Below are 22,231 nucleotides of genomic sequence, written 5' to 3'. Positions count from 1 at the left end.
TGCAAGATTTTCAACTTGTGCTGGTTGCTCTTCTACATCAGTGGCTGGTAGAGTAGATGAAAAATTGGACCTCAAATTAGATGTTCTAACCTCATTTTCACGCTGTCCTCTCATTGTAGTTTTCTGCTGCGAATTATCTTGTTGTGTACCTCTTGGTTGTTTCTCTTTGTTATTCATCCTCTCATTACATATATGAACTCCCGAACTTCTACGTTCAGTTGCAATAACCAATGCTGCCTTGATTTGTTTTGTTCTCTTCACAACAATCTTAGAAGACTTCACAGCACAAATACATAAATAAAATTAGTACCAAGTATTATTCACTTTGAAGAAAAGTAAAATAAAATAAAATTAGTCTCACCTCACCACCAGACATCTTGTGATATAATTGTCAAAAGACTTTGACAGCAACCAACCTAGAAAACAATAAGTACATGATTTAGCTATGTAGTGACATATTATCCCTATATACTATCAACTGGCATTGAAATTTAAAAAATCACCACTCTTTAAAGAGAGGATGTTAAATACACCAAGCGAAGACATATATTTAATATTATCCTTTCACATCCAATGTTAGATGATTTATTACACTACTCATCAAAAAACATTCCATCGACGTCCATTCGCACATATTGTTCATTCTCATCATCATCATCATAATCAAGTTCTAATACATCAAATGGGGTAGATGTGCCACTTTCCATCTCGTCGGATATCTCCAAATCTTGAAATCCTTTGGGAGGTGCTTTCATGACAACATACCAACTAGATGTCTCATCCTCCCTAGAATAAAAAACTTGTTTAGCTTGTGATGCTAAAATGAAAGGATCCCTTTCAAACTGACTTTGTCCTTCGTGGAGGTTAACTAAGGTAAATCCATCATCTAGTTTGATGCCATTCACAATGCTTGCCCAATCACACTTGAATAAAGCAATATAAAATTCATGATATGACAAGACTATGACTTCTCTCAAAACCCCATAATAAGCTACTTTCCCTGTGACTGGTGTATGGTCTCTTGCACTAGATACACAAATAGTTGTTGCTTCAAGTGAAACACCGCTGTTTTGACGAGATTTCTCAGATTCTTTAGTGTGAAACCGAAGACCATTGATAATAAAACCAGAATATGAAATTGCATAGCGACTAGGCTCACGTGCAAGCCACTTTAAAGTATTTGACACATTGTGGACCATCTTCTCTGCCCTAATCTGTCCAAAATGTAAGCATGTTTTAGATATAAGTGTCAATTACATAAAATTCAAAATCCATTAATTATGATAAGATCTCTTAATACCTTAGCATCCAACCATGTGCTAAATGACTCCACGTGCTTTTTCTGTAATAAAGTTTCATTCTTTAATAGATGTCTACTTGAGTGCCTAAGTTCATCCAAATGCATCCTAACATAGTAAGTAATGTGTTAGGAATTTTTTGAAATGTCACTTCCATGCAAGTTGCAAATTAGTAAAAAGGTTACAAAAACTTACTCTATATATGGCTGCACTTCTACCATATTGAACAACACTTGGCGATGAGCACTTTGTAACATCTCATTTGTAAGAATTATTTGTTTTCCTTGAGATATTGGACGCCCTTCCATCAGTAAATCATTTTCAAACTCTTCATTGCGCGCCTTCCTGGAGCCTATATCATCAGCTTGCTTTATATACCTGCTACATAGCAAAGCACACTCTTCAGCTAGGTAGCGTTCAGCCATACACCCTTCTGGTCGTGCACGATTCATAACATATCCTTTCAACACTTTCATATACCTAAAATATCAATGAGTTAGAATTGAAACAAATTTCATTTCAAGTTTAGTTTTGATAAATTGAAAACTACCTCTCAAATGGATACATCCAACGATATTGAACCGGTCCGCATAGACGAGCTTCCCGTCCTAGGTGGATTGTCAAATGCACCATTACATCAAAGAAAGAAGGAGGAAAGAACCTTTCTAACATGCACAATGTCTGTACAATGTCTTCCTCCAATTTTTCTAGTTTGTTTCTATCTACAACTCTTTGGCATAACTCATTAAAGAATGCACACAACCGAAAAATTGCAGTCCTTGGACCTTTAGGTAAAAGGCCCCTCAATGCCACCGACAACAATTGCTGCATTAGCATGTGATAATCATGGGACTTGAGTCCAAATATCTTACTATCTTCCAAGGATATACAATTTCCAATATTTGAACCATAACCATCAGGTAGTTTTAAATTGGCAAGCCTCCAACAAAAAGTTTCCTTCTCTTTCTTTGATAGAGTGTGAGGTGCTGCAGATAGATAAAAACGCTTTCCTGTTTTTTTGGGGTGCAAATCTTTTCTAATCCCCATATTTTCCAAGTCTTTACGAGATTTGATGCCGTCCTTAGATTTTCCCTTCATAAGTAAAAGTGTTCCAATAATACTCTCACAAATATTCTTCTCTACATGCATGACATCCAAATTATGACGTAGAAGTAGATTCTGTAAATCAATAAGCAATATGGTGTTATAGTAGTCATTGCAATAGTAGTCAAAACACTGTTCACATCAAGGAAAACATAGTACAAAGGTTCAAAAGTGCACAAATGACCAAATAAACAAATTCAAATTGTTCCTTCCTCACCCTATTCTCAGCAGCCAGACACAAATTGTTCCTTTCATTTTTTTGTTTAGGGGTTATTTATTTACTTTTTCTTTATGAAAGGCGTGGGGTTTTTAAATGAATAAAAAAATAATTTATTACATGTAAATTATTGGGCACGATATAAGTAACAAAAATATATATTCAGCACGATTTATGTCAAAAATATATACATTGGGCACAAATATTGGTTTTGTGTCTCATGTTGTCACATCGGTCAGATTACACTACAAAAAATGAAAGCAATAGTCACAATTTTTTAAGTAACTAATTATTTTGGTGACAATTATGGTTGGTCAATGCTCTTAACCAAATTAGTCACCATTATTTGTATTTAATGATTTAAATATAATAAATTTTGTTATAACTGACACATAAATAGTAATAATGTAATAAAATATAAGAGGATAATCTTTCCCATAATAAAATATTTACAATGGTAATTTAATAAAAATATATAGATGGAATCTTTCTCACTGAACCAAGGCTCTTTTCCCTTCCCTATGTGTAATTAGTACTCTAAATAATAAATATTATAAAATAAAAAAAGTGAGAGCATGCATTTGCATTCAGATGCGCCCAAACCAACCCTTCTTTTTCTTTCTTTTAAAATTTTTTATTCTCCCCATATCTCATCTCTCCCAAAGCCTTCATTTTTTTTAAATTTTTTTCCCATCTTCTTCTTCCTTCCGTCACTTTCCATCTCTCCCTCTCTTTTTATTTTTATTTTCCTTCTTCTTCTTCTCTCTCTCTCTTTCCTTTTTTCCTGCTTCTTCCTCTGTCACTCTGCAATTTTTTCCTCTTCTTCCTCTTTTGCACGTCTCCCATATCCCGCTTTTTTCTTTCTTTTTTTTCCATCCCTCTCTCTTCTCTTCCTTCTTCTCCTTCTTCCCGCTCTCCTTCTTACCGCTCTCCCTCGAAGACCAGTTGTACGTATATATATACTATTCAACTACTGTATATTTATTAGTCAATTATTGAAAATGGTAACTATTGCTGACTTTTTTTGTCTTAATTAAGACACAATTGTTTGTGTCTATCAAAATTAAATCATTTATTTTTATTAAAAACTTGTCAGATAGCACGCAAATCAATTTACACAACCAATTGAGCAAGATTAACTGTGTTCAATATAAAATTGTGCTCTATATCAACATATTTGGCACATTTATTTGTGTTTTATATGAAAAGAGCACAAATATAATTTATTTATGTTTAATGTTAGAAAAGACAGCACAATTTTGTATTTGTGCTCTTATGACCGTACCTTTTGACCAGTTTTGTAGTAGTACGATGAGGAAAAAATAAGAAATTAAATAGAAACAATAGACACTAACTACTAATACTATAATTTATAACATACCTTCCAATATGGCAGCTCAAAAAATATTGATTTCTTCTTCCATATAAGATCAGAAAAATTTGCATCTTTCATTTTATTCCTCTTCCTCTTCGTATTTTTTTCCTTCTTTTCCTTGGTTTCTTTTTTTCCCTTGTTGTCTTTTCTTTGTTTGTTCTTTCTTCCATTCTTGTTCTTTTTCCCCCAGTCAGTCATAATGCTATCAACTTCAAGATAAATTTCTTCACCTGTAGAAATCTTTGGTCTACTCCTATCTTCATGATGTCCATTAAACCAACTCATTTTCTTGCGATATGGATGATTCATAGCAAGAAATCTTCTATGACCCATGTATGAAAATTTATGACTATGTGTCAACCAATCAGCACATGTGTCTTTACGACAAACTGGACATGCAAACCTTCCTTTGGTAGACCATCCGGATAGGTTTCCATAAGCTGGAAAGTCATTTACTGTCCACATCAAAACAGATTTTAGGTTGAACATCTCCTTACTAAATGCATCATACACCTTCACCCCATTATTCCATAGATCTTTTAAATCATCTATAAGTGGTGCCAAATAAATGTCTATGTCATTACCTGGCTGTTTTGGACCTGGGATTAGTAAAGTCAACATCAAACTCTCCTTAGACATGCATAACCAAGGAGGCAAATTATATATAACCAAGATAACTGGCCAGCAACTATATCTAGAACTAAGATCTTGAAAAGGGTTAAAACCATCAGTACAAAGGCCAAATCTAATATTTCGAGGGTCTAATCCAAAAGAAGGCCACTTCTTGTTTATCCTATCCCATGCCAAGGAATCAACAGGATGTCTCATCTTACCATCTTGACTTTTATGTGTTGAGTGCCACCTTAATTGTTCAGCAGTCTCAGTTATTGCATACATCCTCCTCAATCGTGGTACTATTGGAAAGTAACGCAATACTTTTGCAGGGATTCCCTTTTCAATTTTAGAATTGCGTTGATTCACTTTCCATCTCGAAGAACCACATGTAGGACATTCCTCTACCATCTCAAGATCATTTCTAAATAGACAACAATCATTCACGCATGCATGTATCTTCTCATATCCGAGTTCAAATGCCTTAAATATCTTTTTGGTTGTATATAATGAACCAGGAAGTGTGTTATTTTCTGGTAGCATATCACCAAAAATTTGAAGCATTTCATCAAAAGCATTATCTGTAAGACTATGTGTTGCTTTATACTTCAACAAAGCAACAATTGCTGACATCTTTGTATACTTAGTACAACCAGGAAACAAAGGAGTTTCAACTTCTCTAACAAAATTTTCAATTTCTGCCTCTTTACTTTCACAAGGGTACTCCTCAACTTCATCATTTTGAAAATAAAAGTCATGGTACAACCTATATGCCTCAGGCATTTCCACATCTTCATATTGAACATTATTACTTGGACTTTCACCATGAAAAACCCAAGTGGTGTACGCAGGATCCATGCCTTTTATGACCAAGTGTTCATACACTAAATTAAAGTGGTGATGTTGTAGGTTTCTGCATTCCAAACAAGGGCATACTATAATATCTAAGTTTCCCACATGTCTTTGTGCCACATTGACAAACTGTCGTGCTCCCTTTCTGTATTCATCTGAAAATCTATAATAAAGTTTTATTTAATAAAAAAGATAAAGTTAATAGTACTGAAAACCTAATACTCTTTCAAGTTATATATGGTCAACCTGTTAAATTGCAGCCATTCTTTATTCATCTGAGAAACAAATTACATCATATATCTGTTACTCCATTTATATGAAGAAGAAAAAAACTAAAATCAAATTAAGACATAAAAATAATAGTGATGAATTGAAATAGAAACCTTCACAAGAGTAGTAGTATTGGAGTTTATAGTTGGTGCCCACTTCCTAGTCTACAAGGACGGACCACGTGTAGGCTAGCATGTGCTCTAACATAGTGCTGAATTTTGAGATTAGGCTTGTTGTGTAGGCTCAATCTAGACCAATCAAAGAAATCAGCCCGCCATGGACAAAAAATCAGATGGCTACAAGAAGAAAGAACAGAGAAATAGAGCAGACGGAGAGAGAAGAAAGAAAATAAGAAGAGAGGAAGAAGGAAAAAGAACAAAGAAAGAGAGAGAGAGAGAAGAGGAAAAAGAATAAAAAAAAAGAGAGGGAGAGATTAAACAAATGGAAAGAAAGAGAGAGAAGAAGAAATAGAATAAAAAAGAAAGGTGGAGATATGTGTTGGGATGGGATGTGTTTTTATTTTGTCGGGTGCACTGCCCAACAATAGGTGATGTTTTTATTTTATTTTTACTTCCTTGTTTTACTTTAATTCCTTCTAAATATTTGTTCTTTTTTCTTTCTTTGTTTCCCTTCAATTACTTCCAAATATTTCAACAATATTATCAATAATTTCAACATTGTTTCTGTTTCAAATGTCATATAATAACAAAAAGTTCTAAATATGATGAAGAAAATATACTGAGTGCTTATAAAATGAAATAAAATTGTAACAAACAAGGGCTTATACTTTACCCCCAAAAAAAAAAATTAGCCTACCCCTACGTATAATTCTGGGTCCGCCATTGCTAGTCTATTCAATTTCAAACAATTTCTTTCATGGCTTCCTTCACCAGCTGCTTTGCCTTTCTCTCCGTCACTTCCTTCACCAGCTCCTTCACCAGCTTCTTTGTCTTGCTTCATTCTTACTAACCATTAATGATGAGTCTTGGGTAATCATTCCAAAACATGATTCCTTCTCTCCGTTACTTCCTTCACCAGCTCCTTCACCAGCTTTGCTTCATTCTTACTAACCAGTTTAATGATGAGTCTTGGGTAATCATTCCAAAACATGATTCCTTCCCCTACTTTGTCATCCTTGTTACAGCTTCTTCTTTTTTTGTAATCATTCCCAAAACATGATTCCTTCCCCTGCTTTTTCATTTTTGTTACATTAAAAAAAATATACAAAAAGTTTTTTTTATAAAAAAAATAGTGGTAATGACAACCCTTTGGTTTTGATGATGTACCATAATTATATATATGTATCCGATGCTACACAAATTGGAAGCTAACAGTGGTAATGGGACCATGAAGCCTCTAACCATTTCCAAATCTTCAATCCGCTCAATAAACAGAAACAGTGGTAATGTTTTATTCATGACACGTTCTTTGTTAAATTTATTAATTGCTTAATTTTTTCTTGTTTGTTCTTTAATATTTTTTTAGACAAGCCAGCTGCTATATGGTTGGATGGTTCTTTTATTCTAGCATGGCATTCATGAAATAGAATCGTATTTGAGTGATCATTCCAATTCGATTTTGAGGTGAAATTAGATATATTAGACTCGTGCTTATAAAAGCAATGCTAAGCTAACACACTTGCGTGTCGATGATTGTCGCTTTGTAAAATCCACAATTAATTTATTAATCTTGATAGTGTGCTGTTTATTATGATTTAAGCACGTATGGTAGGATCCCAAGGTTAATAAAATATGAGATTTGGCGTAGTAATAATTTGCAAGTTATTGACCAGAGGTCTTGTAAGTTTCCTACTGACAGTTTCAGAACTTGGAACAGAGCTAGGTGGGTCTTATTTTATCGTTTTGCTAATGATCTAGCTGGTGGTGATGTGGCGTGGGACCCTCAGGTCTGAAAGAAATAATTCCACGAGAGAAATCTGACAAAAGAGATAGTGTGGCTGCTGATGCCACTGGCACCTCCAGACCACGTCTTCTCCTTTTGTAGTCTCTCTGTTGCTGGGCCTTTGCCCCTCCTTTTACAAAAAACAAAAACAAAAATAATCAATAATACCATCCAAAGAAAGCGTTGACCAAAAAAAAAAATAAAATCCAAAGAAAGCAAAAACATTGATGTTAAAGGTATAACCCATCTTAATGTTGAAATGGATGCTGCTGTGGTCGTCCACCTAGTCAAAAACATTGATGGCTTGGCCCCTGATTAATGCTTGCTGTACTCTCTTGAAGCATTTTGATAATTACAATCTACTTCATATCTACAGAGAAGGAAATAGTGTGACTAACGAGTTGGCAAATTGGAGTTACAACTTAGATCTGGGCATCCTCTATTTTGACGAAGCTCCTGTTTGGATTGGTTCCTTTATCCTTGATGATATTATTGGTGTAGCGAAAGCTAGATTAGTTTGTTCTGTTCCCTTTTAGTTGCTGTGTTTTCGGGGTTTATCCCCTCCAGTTTACCAAAAAAAAAAAAATCATAAATTAATAAAATGCATGTAATTATGAGATTTATTATACTCACAATTATTGTGTTCCTTTTGTTGGGGTGAAAAGACAATTATTGATTTACTTTTTTTTTTTCAAAATCTATGAAGGAGTAAAAAACTACACACGAGTATCATTGGATTTGAATTCAAAAACCACTTAGGAGCACATCAAAAGCCGTCAATCCACCCAATTGGTATTGATTTACTGGTTTAGGTATTAATATTCCTAGCATTGAAAGAAATCTGAAATTCTTGACAAAAGAGAAAAGAAATCTGAAATTCTTGAGAAAAGAAAAAAACTATATATCAATCAAGTACTCTCTCAACTTCCCTTCCCTGCATATATTATACATTCCATATAAGTTTTTTTTTAATACTCCATGTTTTGCCTCGATAGTCGTGTTTATTATTGAAGATCTTTATATTCCTTAATATTCCCTTAAGCTTAATGAATTAATTAACTCTTCATATATAGTAATTAACTGAATAAAAATATGTAGAATTAATTCCCTCAACCTTGCATGTCCCGAGAGAAAGTAAACCTCCATAAATATCAACCCTGTCATTTTGAAACACATCATGCATGAAATTTTAATTTCTGGGGCCATAGTATCACCACGTGCATCGCAATCCCGAGGAATATTAACGGCTGTCTCCTCTCAGCCTTTGTCATCTTACTCTCTTTTATTCAACTTTTTAATTTTAAAATAAAGAAACCAAATAATTCTAATTTTCTACCTTATCAATTTGTTTGTTCTTTTACTATTTGAAATTACCCTAACAACAAAAAAATTGTTATTTACACTAAAATTATAATAATAACACAAATACCCAATCACTTGAAATATGCAAAGTATCCTTTTTTTTTTGGCAAAGACCAAATCACTTTAATGACAGGTTTTCGATTGCCAGAGAAACGAAAACAGAGGCTTGATTGATGTTAAGCCAAAGAAGACAGCTGAAGGTTAATAGGGTAAAGAGAAGAATGTCTGTGCGGTGGGAGAAGAGATATACCAGTATGTTGTTTTTTATTAGCTTATTATATTAGAGACAACATGGAATGTGATGAGCTTTATTTGTTGTTTTTATCAAACTAATAATAAAAATAAAAGAAAACGCAAAAGACAGGTATTCTATATGGTGCTGATCTACATCGAAGATTCTCAAGTAATTGAGCTACACTGTCCTGTTTCTAGTTTCTTCAAGGAGGGTTGGTGGGACATTGATAAACTTCACTCTGTACTTGGGGAGGAAATTGTACAAAAGCTCATTAATACTCCTGTTGACTTCATAGGCAATACTCCATATGTACAAATATGGAAGCCTACAACAGTTCCCCAACCTGGGTTTTGATTACTTAATCAATTCTCTTATCCACCTAATTAAATAGTTAGTGAAGTGAGCTTGTATAATGACCGCAATTTTGTCGGGAACCCTAGCACAATCCAAATTTTACAATTCAATTCCATCTTTTATTTATTTATTTAGGGCTAATTATGCTACATTTGGTGCAAGTATTTATGAACACTAGATGCTTTGCAGAGAGATTTAAAATTAAATATGGGTTTGATTTGATAATTAATGTGGCTCTGCATGCATTACTAACATATACAAAGAATGAAGCTAAAATTGATAGGAATGGGGTTGGTTTGTGGTATAGCTCTTTTTGTCGTATAAGGATGTAGAATGGAATCTAACATGAGAATGGGAGTAGAGAATTTTTTTTTTTTTTTTTTTTTTTGGTACTAAGGAGGGCTAAAGCCCAAAAACAGAAACAACAATTATAAAGGAATCAAACGAGGGTTAACTTTTCGACCAAAAAAAAAACGAGGGTTAACTGGGCAGAGGTAAAAATATGGGGAAAAATTTGAGATGGAAGGTAAAGGGAAAAAAATAATGAAGTATGTTCCCCGTTGAGGGGACCTAATGCAATTCATTAATATTATTTTATAATCAACTCCACTCTTCCTCTCGTGTTTATCAGCATGGTGGTGATAATGCGGAGCACAAATATCGCTGACAGAGCAAAAATCACCAACAAAAACCATAAAACCCTCCCAATTAAAAAAGATCATCAAAACCATGGCTGGTTCTGGTTCTCCCTGTGGAGCCTGCAAGTTCTTGAGAAGAAAATGTGCGAGAGGGTGTATTTTTGCTCCTTATTTCTGCTATGAAGAGGCAGCTACCCATTTTTCTGCCATCCATAGGTTTTTTGGCGCAAGCAATGTGTCGAAGCTTTTAGCTGACCTTCCGTTGAGCGATCGATGCGAGGCCGCAATGACGATATCATACGAAGCTCAAGCCAGGCTTCAAGATCCCATTTATGGCTGTGTTTCACATATTTTTGCTCTCGAACAGCAGGTTAATCATTTAGTACCCTTTGTATGTTCAGATTGGATTTCTGTTCAGATTGTATGTTGAAGTAACTGATGAGTATATGCTTTTGGTTTGAACTTTTCAGGTGGTCAACTTACAAGCACACTTAGCTTTCCTCATGGATCAAGCAGCTCAAAGCTTTGTCAATGGCTCTGCTGTAGCAAACCCTAATGAGAAATTTTATGGGAAACTTCCTTCCGACACAGAGGAAGCTCAAAGTTGGTTTCATGAGTTCGAAAATTCATCCAATTCCATGCCACAATTCAATTCAACCCACATCAATAATCCTGGAACTACATCATACTATGAGAATGGAATTATGAATTCAAATAACTCTGTTAATGGGAGTTATGAAAAATCAGTGAATATCCCAGAAGAAAATGTCTCATATGGCAGCTTCGAAGAGGGCACTTCTCATTCCATGTCTTCTTTTGGCATGCAAACAAATTACAACAGGCAATGGGGTTTTCAGGATGCTGATGAGCTTCAATCAGTGGTTTTCAACTACATTCACCAGCATTCATGAGGTGACGGCCCATCGATGAGTATATTGGTGCAACCATTAATTGTATATATCATTAGTTATTCAGTTTGGAATTTCAGCTCTGCATAATTAGAAACAATATGCGCTTTAAATTTTGTTGCTGATAGTTAAGCTGGGGATTATATTGAACCCTAGAAATGTTAATACAGGTGGAACCTATTATATATGTTTAAGCTAGTGTAATTTTTTATGTTAGTAGAAGAATAATAGTTTCATTTCTCTGAGTCTCTGACAGGACTGGATAGATCTCATGATATCCTGATTGAGCTAGCTTTCTTTGTTTATTGGACTTAATGTAGACCTAGATTTTTGACCTAGCAGTTTGCTTTGTCAATACCCCTTCATATATAAACCTAGTTTGTTGCATTTCAAAAATTAACTATCTTGTGAGGTGCAATTATATTCTATTGTTTAATTTGATATGATCACCTACTGGACAAATCTAATGGCCAGGGCTAACTACTAGACTAGAGAAAATTCTCTCTCTCTCTCTCTCTCTCTCTCTCTCTCTCTACTCCAACAGAATTGCTTAAACAATGAGATCAAATAGGAATTTAACGGTCGAAGATTTAATAGGTGCAACTAGCTGCACCTAGCTAGCACAATTCTCTACTCACTGAATGTGAGGCTCCATCTCCAGCTGATAAATTCCTTGTTTTCTATCTTTATTTTCCTCTTCCTTCTGAAAACTATCTAAGCAAAATGGATGTGGAAGAAGTTAATAATGACTGCAATATTGTCTCATATTTTGGAGTATAATATTATAATTAGAATGAGGGAGGTACCTCAAATTTAGAAATGCCCCTGATCCCAATGGAATCTAAAAGTCTTTCTTTTCTCGTGTATATATGTCATTGGAACTTGATGAAAGCTAGGAAACCTAACTCTGGTCTTGACTATCTCCTTTTTCAAAATCTTGTCTTTCCCAAGTGTAGTAGAATGTGCTTTCAACATCTTGATATGCTCTTTCTAGTTGTCTCCAAATCAAGATTAGTTAGTCTGAAAAATGAATCAAACCTTGAGATTCATCTTACTTTTAGCTCAAATTTCAACTAGAATATATGGTTCTCTCTCTCTCTACTTGTTAGCAGCAATATGTTGCACTGTTGAAACCCTAGCTATCTTGTGAAAGGATTTCATTTTCGTTTTCTAATACGCCCATTATATATATATCAATTTTGTTATATTAAAACCTATAGAAATGTTGATCAAATTAACAAAGTAAGAAATGTGATTGCTATTTATGAGATTAACCTATGAATTGTGAAGTGTATATATTTTATATTACCCGTACTTTGAGGTATATCTTTTATCATATCAAACGTAGGTGAGAAGTCCACTACCCAAAAGTTTCAGGGGTTACAAAACTCTGTTTGATGTATAATCCTTCTATGGAAAGGGGAAGTGGTTTTCTACTATGAACTTATCAAAGTAATGAAGGAGAAGCAAAAAATATTTGAGGAGTTCATGGAGAAAATGAGCTCAGGCTCCACTTGATATATCAGTCAGTCATCTTTATCATGATGTTGTTTTGAATTATGATGACTAATGTTTTGAAGTATGATAGGCTAATGTTGTTTTGAATTATGGAGACTATAATGCTGTTTTCAATTATGATGTCAAATCTTTTGAATTCATGTTATGTTATGACATTGTTATAACGCATTTTATTGAAACGTGAACATTCCTCTCTACAAGCTTCTGCAACAGGGCTTCACGAGTCTTGCGACGAATTCTTAGTTTAGTCCGTTTAATAATTATTTGTGATATATTATCCTATATTGATGCGTATTATGAATTACAACATTGTAGAAATAAATAGTGTTGTTGCAAATTATATTATACATCATCACTTTTCCTATTTTGCATCCGCTTTTGCTTTTTTTTTTTATTTATATAAATATCTTAGATTAAACTTTTTGCGTGTTCTACCAAATCCTCATTGCGGTAGCCCAAGGAAGCTGGACTTCTCCCCCACCATTTGGCCACCGGAAGAAGGGTTGAAATTTGACATTGAAGGAGTCCTCTTTCGAGGTCTCATACACAGCCCCAAATTCAGACCTCGGATCTGGAGGCCCGATTGAATACGGACTCGGGTTTAGGTCCATCACCAAATTATTACCTCCAACATAATCAGACCCAGAACCATTCCCAACACTCTGACCCTTCAAAATACCAAAAACAACAATCAAAGCATACCTTTTACTTCTCCAAAGAGCTGAGACCCATATGGATGGTGTTGAATATTGGCTCAAATATTATGTTGTTTACTATCTCTGTTGTGTTGCATGTCGTCCACTTGGAGAAAGGAAGAGATTGTTTCTTTCCTTTCTCATGCATATGCCGAAAGCAAAGGAAGACATGTAGCATGTGGGCAAGCTATCAAGGGAAGGGAATGTTGGTTAATGTCAGCCTTTGTCATAAAGGAGGGAACAAAAGCCATGTGAAGCAAGTTGGAAAATGGGAAAAGCAAGTTTGACTAGCTGCATATTGATCACTATTTGCATGTGATGGTTTATCCCTAGATTCATAGAGTGGCTACTATATTTATGAAGCCAACAGAGTCATCCTGAGTCTGACAATCTCCAAAAAGTTCTCTTTGGTCTTGCTCCATATGCTCTTTCTTCAACTTTTCTATAGTAGCAAGTTGCTCAGGAGTAAGGGTCACTTCAGTAGTATGTGTCAAAACATTGACCTGAAACAAATTAGTCAGGACAAAATATGCTGAAAGTTATAATATGAAAAGGAGGAGGAGGGGGGAGGGGGGTTTGTGGATTTGTAAAGACGTAAAGTATAAATGAAACAAATTCAAATGATTCTCCTCTGTCACCTACTTGCATCAATTATGCAGTAATTCTAAACCAAAAGAACAAACAAATGAGTACAACATATCGAACACATTCTGCACATGTCACAGTGACATTTAAGGATACAATCACACATATGAAATTTGCAACTAATATTTTAAATTTTCTGATATGTCTCAGCGGTTTGTAATTTTTGTTTGAATCAAAACAATGACCGAGCAGAAAATTGCAGACTCTAAATGGAGAAAATTGGCCCCTTTGGTTAAGCAGGTAAGCTCAAGCTCAAGCCGTCTCTCTCTGTCTCATAGAAGCATACAGATCAGAGATGCCTAAGAATTTCCAAAATAGTGAGAGGAAAATATCAACTTTAGAGTCTGAGGGAAAAGAATAATAAGAAAAAGAAAAAAGAAAAGGGGAAAGAGAACGTTGAGAAAGCAAAGCTGAAACAATAAGTAGAAGGAAAAGGTGTGTGGGCTGTGGCCTCTCTAGTTTTTGGCCATGCAACAGTACTGCCTAAAGTACTCACCAAGTCTTCGTGCTTAATCTGTGGGCCTTTCAGATAGTTTCTTTTAGGAGCATTTTACTGTAGTAAAGTAATATAGTTTTGACAACATGAGTTGAGCGTTGTTGAACTCCAGATACAACAACACGCCAGGATGCGTTGTTAAAATATCCTCGAAATTCCATTTCAACAACGCGCATTTATAGTCTGTTGTTAAAAGTGATATAACACAACACACATACTTTGTACGTTGTTAAAAGCCTAATTTCACAACGCAAACTTACGCACGTTGTTAATAATGTGTTGTGGTAGAGTATTTTTCTTGTAGTGTAGGTAGTTACTATAAGAGATATTTAGTCATATACCTATTCTCAACACAAAAAATATAAATAATAGCTAACTCTATTTAATTTCATTTTGATTATTAAATTACTTTGATTCCCTATTGAGTGTTTTGGGTTTGTTTATGAGTTTTGGGGTTGGGCTTGTTTTAAGAAAGCAATGACAATTTTGCAATTTATAAAAAGTTAAAAGTCTTTTTGTTATGTTGAAAACTCACAAATCGTATTCCCCTTTACTAGGTAGACTACCCTAGCACTCGAAACTATTTGATAGGTTCTTCCAAGGATGACAAATGACCTGCACAAATTTACCACCACGAACAACCATCTATAAAAGCAACAAGAAGAACAGATGAAAAAAGTAAAGAAGACAGAAAAAAAAAATTGAGAAGATGCCAATGGTAGATAGGTTGAAATAAGGGGATGTAACCATGTATATATGGAAATTATTAATTAAAAAGCTCAAATCTAGTAATTATTCACCTTAATTTTTATTTCCATAAATAACATTAAATTCTACAACAATAATGGGTTGATAAAAAATAAAAAATAAAAACTGTAGTAGGGTAAAATAGGCACGCATAAAAAATTGACTAATTGAAATAATGACTCATCATCTCGTTAGGGAAAGTTTGCTGACCTGGAATGCTAGTCATTGGGTTTACTTCAAAACTTAAAAATCTGTCAATTTTTCCGTTTTCATATAAAAAAAAACAAATTAGATTATTCTCAGGAAGGTGACTTTTGTTTTCATGCAAAATATATTTTGACACGTACAAAAATAATTTATTAAAAACACACCAAAAGGCTCATTCCCTAAATAGCCAAGTATTTTGGTTATTGGAACACAAGCGAATAATACATGAAAAACATGTAGTGCGCATGTGCGCACATGAGTTTATATAGCATACACATGCTTATAATTTTCACATTATATAAAAACCTTTTTCCTACTGTGTTGTCAGTGGCGGATCCAGAACTCTCGGGTCACAGGGTCATAGTGTAAAAATGTCGAAATTTTTTGAAGATAAACTATTGAGGCATTTTTTAGGACAAATGAGTCATTTCTTATCCAATTATTTAAAACTAACGTAAAACTAATAATAAATTTTTGTAAAAAAAATACAGACAAACACGCACACTAATACTCTAGCATCAACCCCAACCTACCCTAAAAACCCTCTGTACCCAAAAGAAGAAGGGTTTTTGAAGACTTTATGCATATTTGCTGGGATTTCATTGTGCATATTTGCAGCTTGCACAGAGATAGAACCGGTGTGAAAATTGGAGTGTGGAAACACAACATTTTCATGTGTTGTTTCCTGGTTTGAAGGAGCAAGGGATAAATTCAAATATGTTGAGGATTCAGGAATCGAAGGGAATTGCATTTTTGATTGATTTCTGCTTATGTTTTCTCTCTAGTTTGCTTTTGTTTTTAGATTGAATGACATCCTGGTTTGAATGGTAAGGAAAGCATCAGACAACGTCCTTGAATAACGAAAGCATGTTGGGATCTCATCCCTTGTTCCCAGCATCCATATTTTCTTGCTTTCCACCTCGACCCACTTAATTATAAAAAAGAAAGAAAAAAAAAAGAATGAACAAAAAGAACAAAAAAAGAAAAATATAACAATATCTATTAAAAAAATATTTATCAACACATTATTTATCAACAACAAAAATATAACAATATCAATTAACAACAACAAAAGTATAACCAAAACAATAATAATTGGGGGTTTTAGATGGAAGTATCGGTGCTGGATAAGATAGAAGGATACGCTGGGCATTTGTTGTTTTGTTTTTTTAAAAGACTTGGCTCAAAACGACGTCGTTTTGGCCAGGTCATTTAAAAAAAATTCATAGCCCAAAACGATGTCGTTTTGCCTTGGTTGCTTTTAAAAGAAAGACAGGCACGCTGTGCTGCGCACACAGCCTTCTCCTTCAGCCAATTCGTCGAGCACTTGGTGTGCAGCTCCAAGAGGTCGCACCAGCAACTCCAAGGAACCTCCAAGCCTATTTCCATGGCTTCCAAGAGGTCGTGCGACCCCACTGACCCCACTGTGGCTCTGCCCCTGTGTGTTGTGTTATAAGAGAAAAACTTGCATGTCATTGGAATCAGGGAAGTGTGGTCATTTTTTTAATAATTGAAAAATTAAAAATCAAACAACAAATCAATTGTTTTTTTTTTAATTTAATAATTATTTAAATGGTGGATTTCTAATTTTTCCCCTGCATGCACACATTACATACGTCTTATTTGACGGAATGGGCCAATTGGACTTGATTTGTTGACGACGCGAAGTGTAATGACCAAAATCAGAAACTCAACATTTTGGTGACTAAATTTAAATTCAACCCTAACTCTAGTCACCAAAAATGTAATTACTCCTAATATTAATGATGTACTGAGTGTGTAGATGAACGATGTTGAATAGTTGTTTTTATAGGACTGATGGAAGTAAACTTTAAACAACAAATTACCACAATATATTTTGGAATAAAAATTTAATATAAATGGATTTCTCAGCCACAAAATGGTTGCGCCACCTGTTTCACCAAAAAATAATTAGGGAGTTTCACTAAAATACCCAAAATGGGGGCTGAAATTATAAAAATACCCAACACCCAAAACACTTTATAAACATACCCAAAACTCATCATTACACACACTCAAAACCCATTTATAAACATACCCAAAACCCATCATTACACACATACCCAAAACCCATTTTGGGTATGTTTCTATGTTTAAATAGTGCTTGGGTATTTTTATAAATACATGTCTAGGATTGGGTATTTTTATAAATATCTATTAATTATTTGTCCAAATAAGAACAGCAGTGAAGTGAATGGGAATAGAACATACCATTTCTTATCATGCATAAATATCGAAGTTTCAAATTTTGCATACATTGTCGGACTGTGATTGATAAGTATGGATGAACACTAGGGATGGCAACGAGTCGGATATGGCAATACCATCCCCGTGTCTGCTCTCAATCCCCGTTCCCGTCCCCGTCCCCGTCCCCGATCTCATCCCCATCCACATCCCCGATCCCATCCGCGTCCCCATCCCCGGTCCCATCCCTATAATAATTTTCAGGAAATTTCCTTCACTATCTCACAAAACTAGGGGTGGGCATCAAAACCGGAATACCGAAATCATCCCGAAACCGTGCCAAACTATGTCAATCTCGTGCCGTCCCGTTTGGTGTTGATGTGTAAACGAGAAGATACCGTGTCATCCCGTTACTGTTTGGCATGACAACGGTTCCAGATTTGTGATCCCGTTTGGTGTTATACCGTACCGAATAGTATATTTAAATAATAATCCTAATTTAATTTCAATTCCTCCTCTCTCTCCACAGACATTTGTAGTAGGATCTTTTAGGCTATATCATTATCTCTTTAAGGTTAGTAGATGGTGTATGGTGTTTTGTGTTACTGTTGATAATTTGTTACTCTAAATGGTAGTAGCGTATTAAAGCATTTGCATGTTGGAAATGTGAAGCATGGATGAGTATACTTAATATGCTGTCTAACTTACGCACAAGTATGGAATGAGGCTTACTGACATCAGAGCTGGTACCTTGGTTGGCTCAACGAAGGAGAATTGGGGTTAGAAATAGGAGTACAATAAACATCAGCTTCATATTTTGGTTTGTATGAGAACTGATCTGTTTTGTAGTTAAGATCTTGATGAGCATTGAGACATCAACACTCATGTTAATTCTTTGTAGTATACTAGTATTATTTTGCTTGCCATATTGGTGGGGCTTAGATTGGTGTCCTTTTAGATTTCCCACCCCCGCCTTTCAGGCCTTCTTCTTCCTTGGATGTTTCCTAGCTAAACTTCCATTCAAGGGGTCGTAATATTGTGGCATTTCAGGTCATTCCATGTTCCCCATCTGATTTAGTTAATAGTTATCTGTTTGAATGCTAATGTTGCCAATTTGAATCTGTGTGTTGTTAATAGTTATTACCAATATGGTAATGGTAATAGCTTGGTTATTCTTGTTAGCTTGGAGTGTTTGTTTAACGTTCTCGATTTTACCATAATTGTGCCCCTTGAGGCTTGCCGGTGAATATTGAGTTCACTATTTACTTCTAAGTTTGAGGTTATTGCAGATTCTTTACGGTATCAATATTGATACCGAATCATACCGGTCCCATTTGGGTCCGGCATGGTTTGAACGTGTTTTCAAGAACTCTCATCCCGTGTCATCCCATCCTGATTCCTCTATTCGGAATTAACACCAGGATGACCTCCATCCCGTGTCATCTTGTACCGTGCCCAAGCCTACACAAACCCCAACCCAAATCCCTTATTATTATTATTATCTATTATTATTATTTTCAGATTTTACTTCCGTAATTAAATTATTTTTATTGATGTTCCTCTGCCAAAAATTATCAACATAGCATACACTTATTGCAACAATAGTTGTTGGAGTTAATATTATTATAAGCATACACTTATTCCAACATATTATTATAAGCATTTATAGCTGAGTTCAATGCATTTATTCTTTTAAAAAAACAATAATGTAAAACCAAGTTGGGTTCTTCTACTCAAAACAATCTTGTATTTGTTTTGGCATTCGTAGTACTCTTTCTTACCCGGGAAGATTTTAATGAGGCCATTTTTAGCCATGCCTGTGCAGTGTAATTCATTCAGTCTATCTGAATACAATTCGATCGCTTTCAAAAAAAAAAGCAATTCTCTCAAATCGCATTGAAGATGCTCATGCTCTCTTTGAACCAATGCAATAGAGTTGCTCATCGCTTGGCTAGATTTGCTTTGTCAATCCATATATAGTTTTGTGACTGATAATCCTCCTCAACCTCTCTCACCTGACAATTGTTTTGTCAATAACGCTTTTCATCAATTCAAAATCCTTCGCATTTAATTATTGTATCATACATCTGGAAACCCTATTATATAATTCTTAAATGTGGAAAACGCTGCTAAAGCATAAGCATCTAGCATACCTGCCTTCTAAGAAACACTTATGTAAAACACGGTATGCGGATAATAATTTCTGATATCCACAATCAATTATGATATGTCATATGTGATAATTTTTTCATTTACATATCGTAATTGATCGGGAATTACAAAACTTTATTATTTCCTTTTCACATGAGTTTTTCTACTGCCTTCCAGGTTCTGGTATTATAATAATTTAATTTTTTTTCGAAGGTGACTCCATGTCTGTATGTCAACTATTCAGGTGTGGTATCTATAGCATATATCTGCCTCACCACCACCACACCTGTCACACGCCCCAGGAGGGGTATTACAACTTTTTTTTTTGGGTCTGAGCCACGAGGTGGTCCTGGATGGGCCCCAATTATGGGTGGCACCTTTAAGCCTTAACCACAACCCAGACTAATCCCCGCTCACACCGGGTCGGCCCGTAAGGGGTAAAGTGCTGGTCAAAGTAGTGACTCCATACAAGAGCAGAGATCGAACCCCTGACCTCTTTTAAGGAATGAGAGTACCGAACCACTCACACCAACCACCTTGGTTGGGTATTACAACTTTGAGTATATAATATTTTCAATATTTTCAACTTCGAGTATCTGTCAATGGTTCATTAAAACATATAGTATTTATGAAAGAAATAGCCGTCCACAAATATGAACTTTGGATTCATTTAAGCTGTCAATCCCATCAACGCGTCGGCATTCAATTCTTTAATTTTTTTCTATAATATTATTTTGTCGTTGCTATGAAATCTAGGCTTGATGAAAATGAAAAGTTTAATCTTTGCCCCACACCCCCAACTCAAGAAAATCAAAACAGATATGGATATATATATTTCTTCTTTTGGCTACTAAATTTGAGATTAAGAATCTAGGTGGACTCAAATATTTCTTGGGAATTGAGGTGGCTCGATCACAACGAGGCATATTTCTCTCTCAAAGGAAATATATCTTGGACTTATTGACTGACACAGGAATGCTAGATTGCAAACCTGTAGACACTCTTATTGTTCAGAATCATCATCTTGGAGAATACTTGGATCAAGTTCCAACTAACAAAGAAAGATACCAAAGGTTAATGGGAAGATTGATCTACTTGTCTCGTACTAGGTCAGAAATTGCTTATGCAGTGAGCGTCGTCAGACAATTTATGCATTCTCCGAGTAAAGACCATATGAATGCAGTTATTCGGATACTTAGATATTTGAAGTCTACACCTTATGTTCTCAAAACATGGTCATCTGAATATTGATGGTTACACAGATGCAGATTGGGTAGGAAGTATAACAGATAGGAAATCCACATCTGATTACTTCACATTTGTGGGAGGTAATTTGGTTACATGGAGAAGCAAGAAACATAAGGTGGTTGCCTTATCTAGTGCAGAATCCGAGTTCAGAGGTATAACCAAAGGAATTTGCGAACTCATTTGGTTAAAAAGGTTGCTTACTGAACTTGGGTATAGACTCACATCTGTAATAAATCTCTTTTGTGACAACAAGGCTACAATAACTATTGCACAGAATCCAGTTCAACATGATCGCACCAAACATGTTGAGGTAGATCGACACTATATCAAACAGAAGCTCGAAGCTAAAGTGATTCAGTTTCCTTTTGTAAATTCCGAGGATCAATTGGTGTATATTTTGACAAAGGCAATTTCCAGTAAAGCGTTCCACAATTCACTGGACCAGTTAGGCATTGACGACATCTATGCACCAACGTGAGGGGGAGTGTTGAGGTGACTTACTTTCCTTACACCCCAAAAATTCATATTATAATTGTAATTGATTTACTTTAATTCTTGATTTTCTACTGTAAATAGATTTAGTAATTTATTATTTACTTGCCCAATCAGGTTTCGTTGTATTATAAATATGACCTCATACAAAGAGAAGAATACACAGAAAATTCTCACAAACAAATATTCTCATATTAGGTTTCATATTTCAGCATTAATAACCCTTTTTGGGCCTAGCAAAATAAATAACCCCCACCTCAGTATTTAAAAAAGAAAAATAACAAAAGAGAATCACATTCACATCCCACCTAACAAAATTTGTAGTTGAATTGAAGCTTGATCATCTCTGTGGTGTCAAAAAGACAGACGTACTGCTTGTTCAGAAAGGGCTTCACAACCACCTCATCTCTCAACGGTTAAATTTGTACCTGTATTATTATGTTCTGCATTATGAGATTTAAGTTTATGGAGGGCAGGGCCCCCACTTGAGCTGAGGTTTGGTGGTGAATTGCCATGGAAAACTTGTCCAATATGAGGCTTTGCTTTTGCTTCCTCTGCCATTTTTGCAAATTTCCTAACTTTCATATCATTCAAAGCAAGTTCATGTCTTTGTGTTCAATGATATTAAACATTGCATTTAATTAATAATTAGATATTAATCGATGATGATGATGATAGTCTAATTTTATGGCGTTTCTCT

General features: G+C 35.0%; 2 protein-coding genes across 2 annotated transcripts; one reads left to right on the top strand and one right to left on the bottom strand.

Moving 5' to 3' along the window:
* Window positions 1-593: 593 nt before the first annotated feature.
* LOC110761654 (uncharacterized) lies at window positions 594-6,688 on the bottom strand. The gene is made up of 7 exons (XM_088253795.1): window positions 6,545-6,688; window positions 5,705-5,733; window positions 4,001-5,621; window positions 1,849-2,477; window positions 1,494-1,778; window positions 1,301-1,406; window positions 594-1,214 (listed from the first exon to the last, which is right to left on the bottom strand). The coding sequence occupies exons 1-7, from the start codon at window positions 6,686-6,688 to the stop codon at window positions 594-596; spliced, it is 3,435 nt and encodes a 1,144-aa protein (XP_088109921.1).
* A 3,622-nt stretch (window positions 6,689-10,310) lies between these two features.
* LOC110746368 (LOB domain-containing protein 29-like) lies at window positions 10,311-11,130 on the top strand. The gene is made up of 2 exons (XM_021946583.2): window positions 10,311-10,589; window positions 10,690-11,130. The coding sequence occupies exons 1-2, from the start codon at window positions 10,311-10,313 to the stop codon at window positions 11,128-11,130; spliced, it is 720 nt and encodes a 239-aa protein (XP_021802275.2).
* Window positions 11,131-22,231: the final 11,101 nt, after the last annotated feature.

Source organism: Prunus avium, chromosome 5 (genome assembly GCF_965620075.1).
Source record: "Prunus avium chromosome 5, drPruAviu1.hap1.1, whole genome shotgun sequence".
NCBI classification, from domain to species: domain Eukaryota; kingdom Viridiplantae; phylum Streptophyta; class Magnoliopsida; order Rosales; family Rosaceae; genus Prunus; species Prunus avium.
Note: the sequence above shows the minus strand (reverse complement) of the source record. Positions and strands in the feature narration are given on the sequence as shown.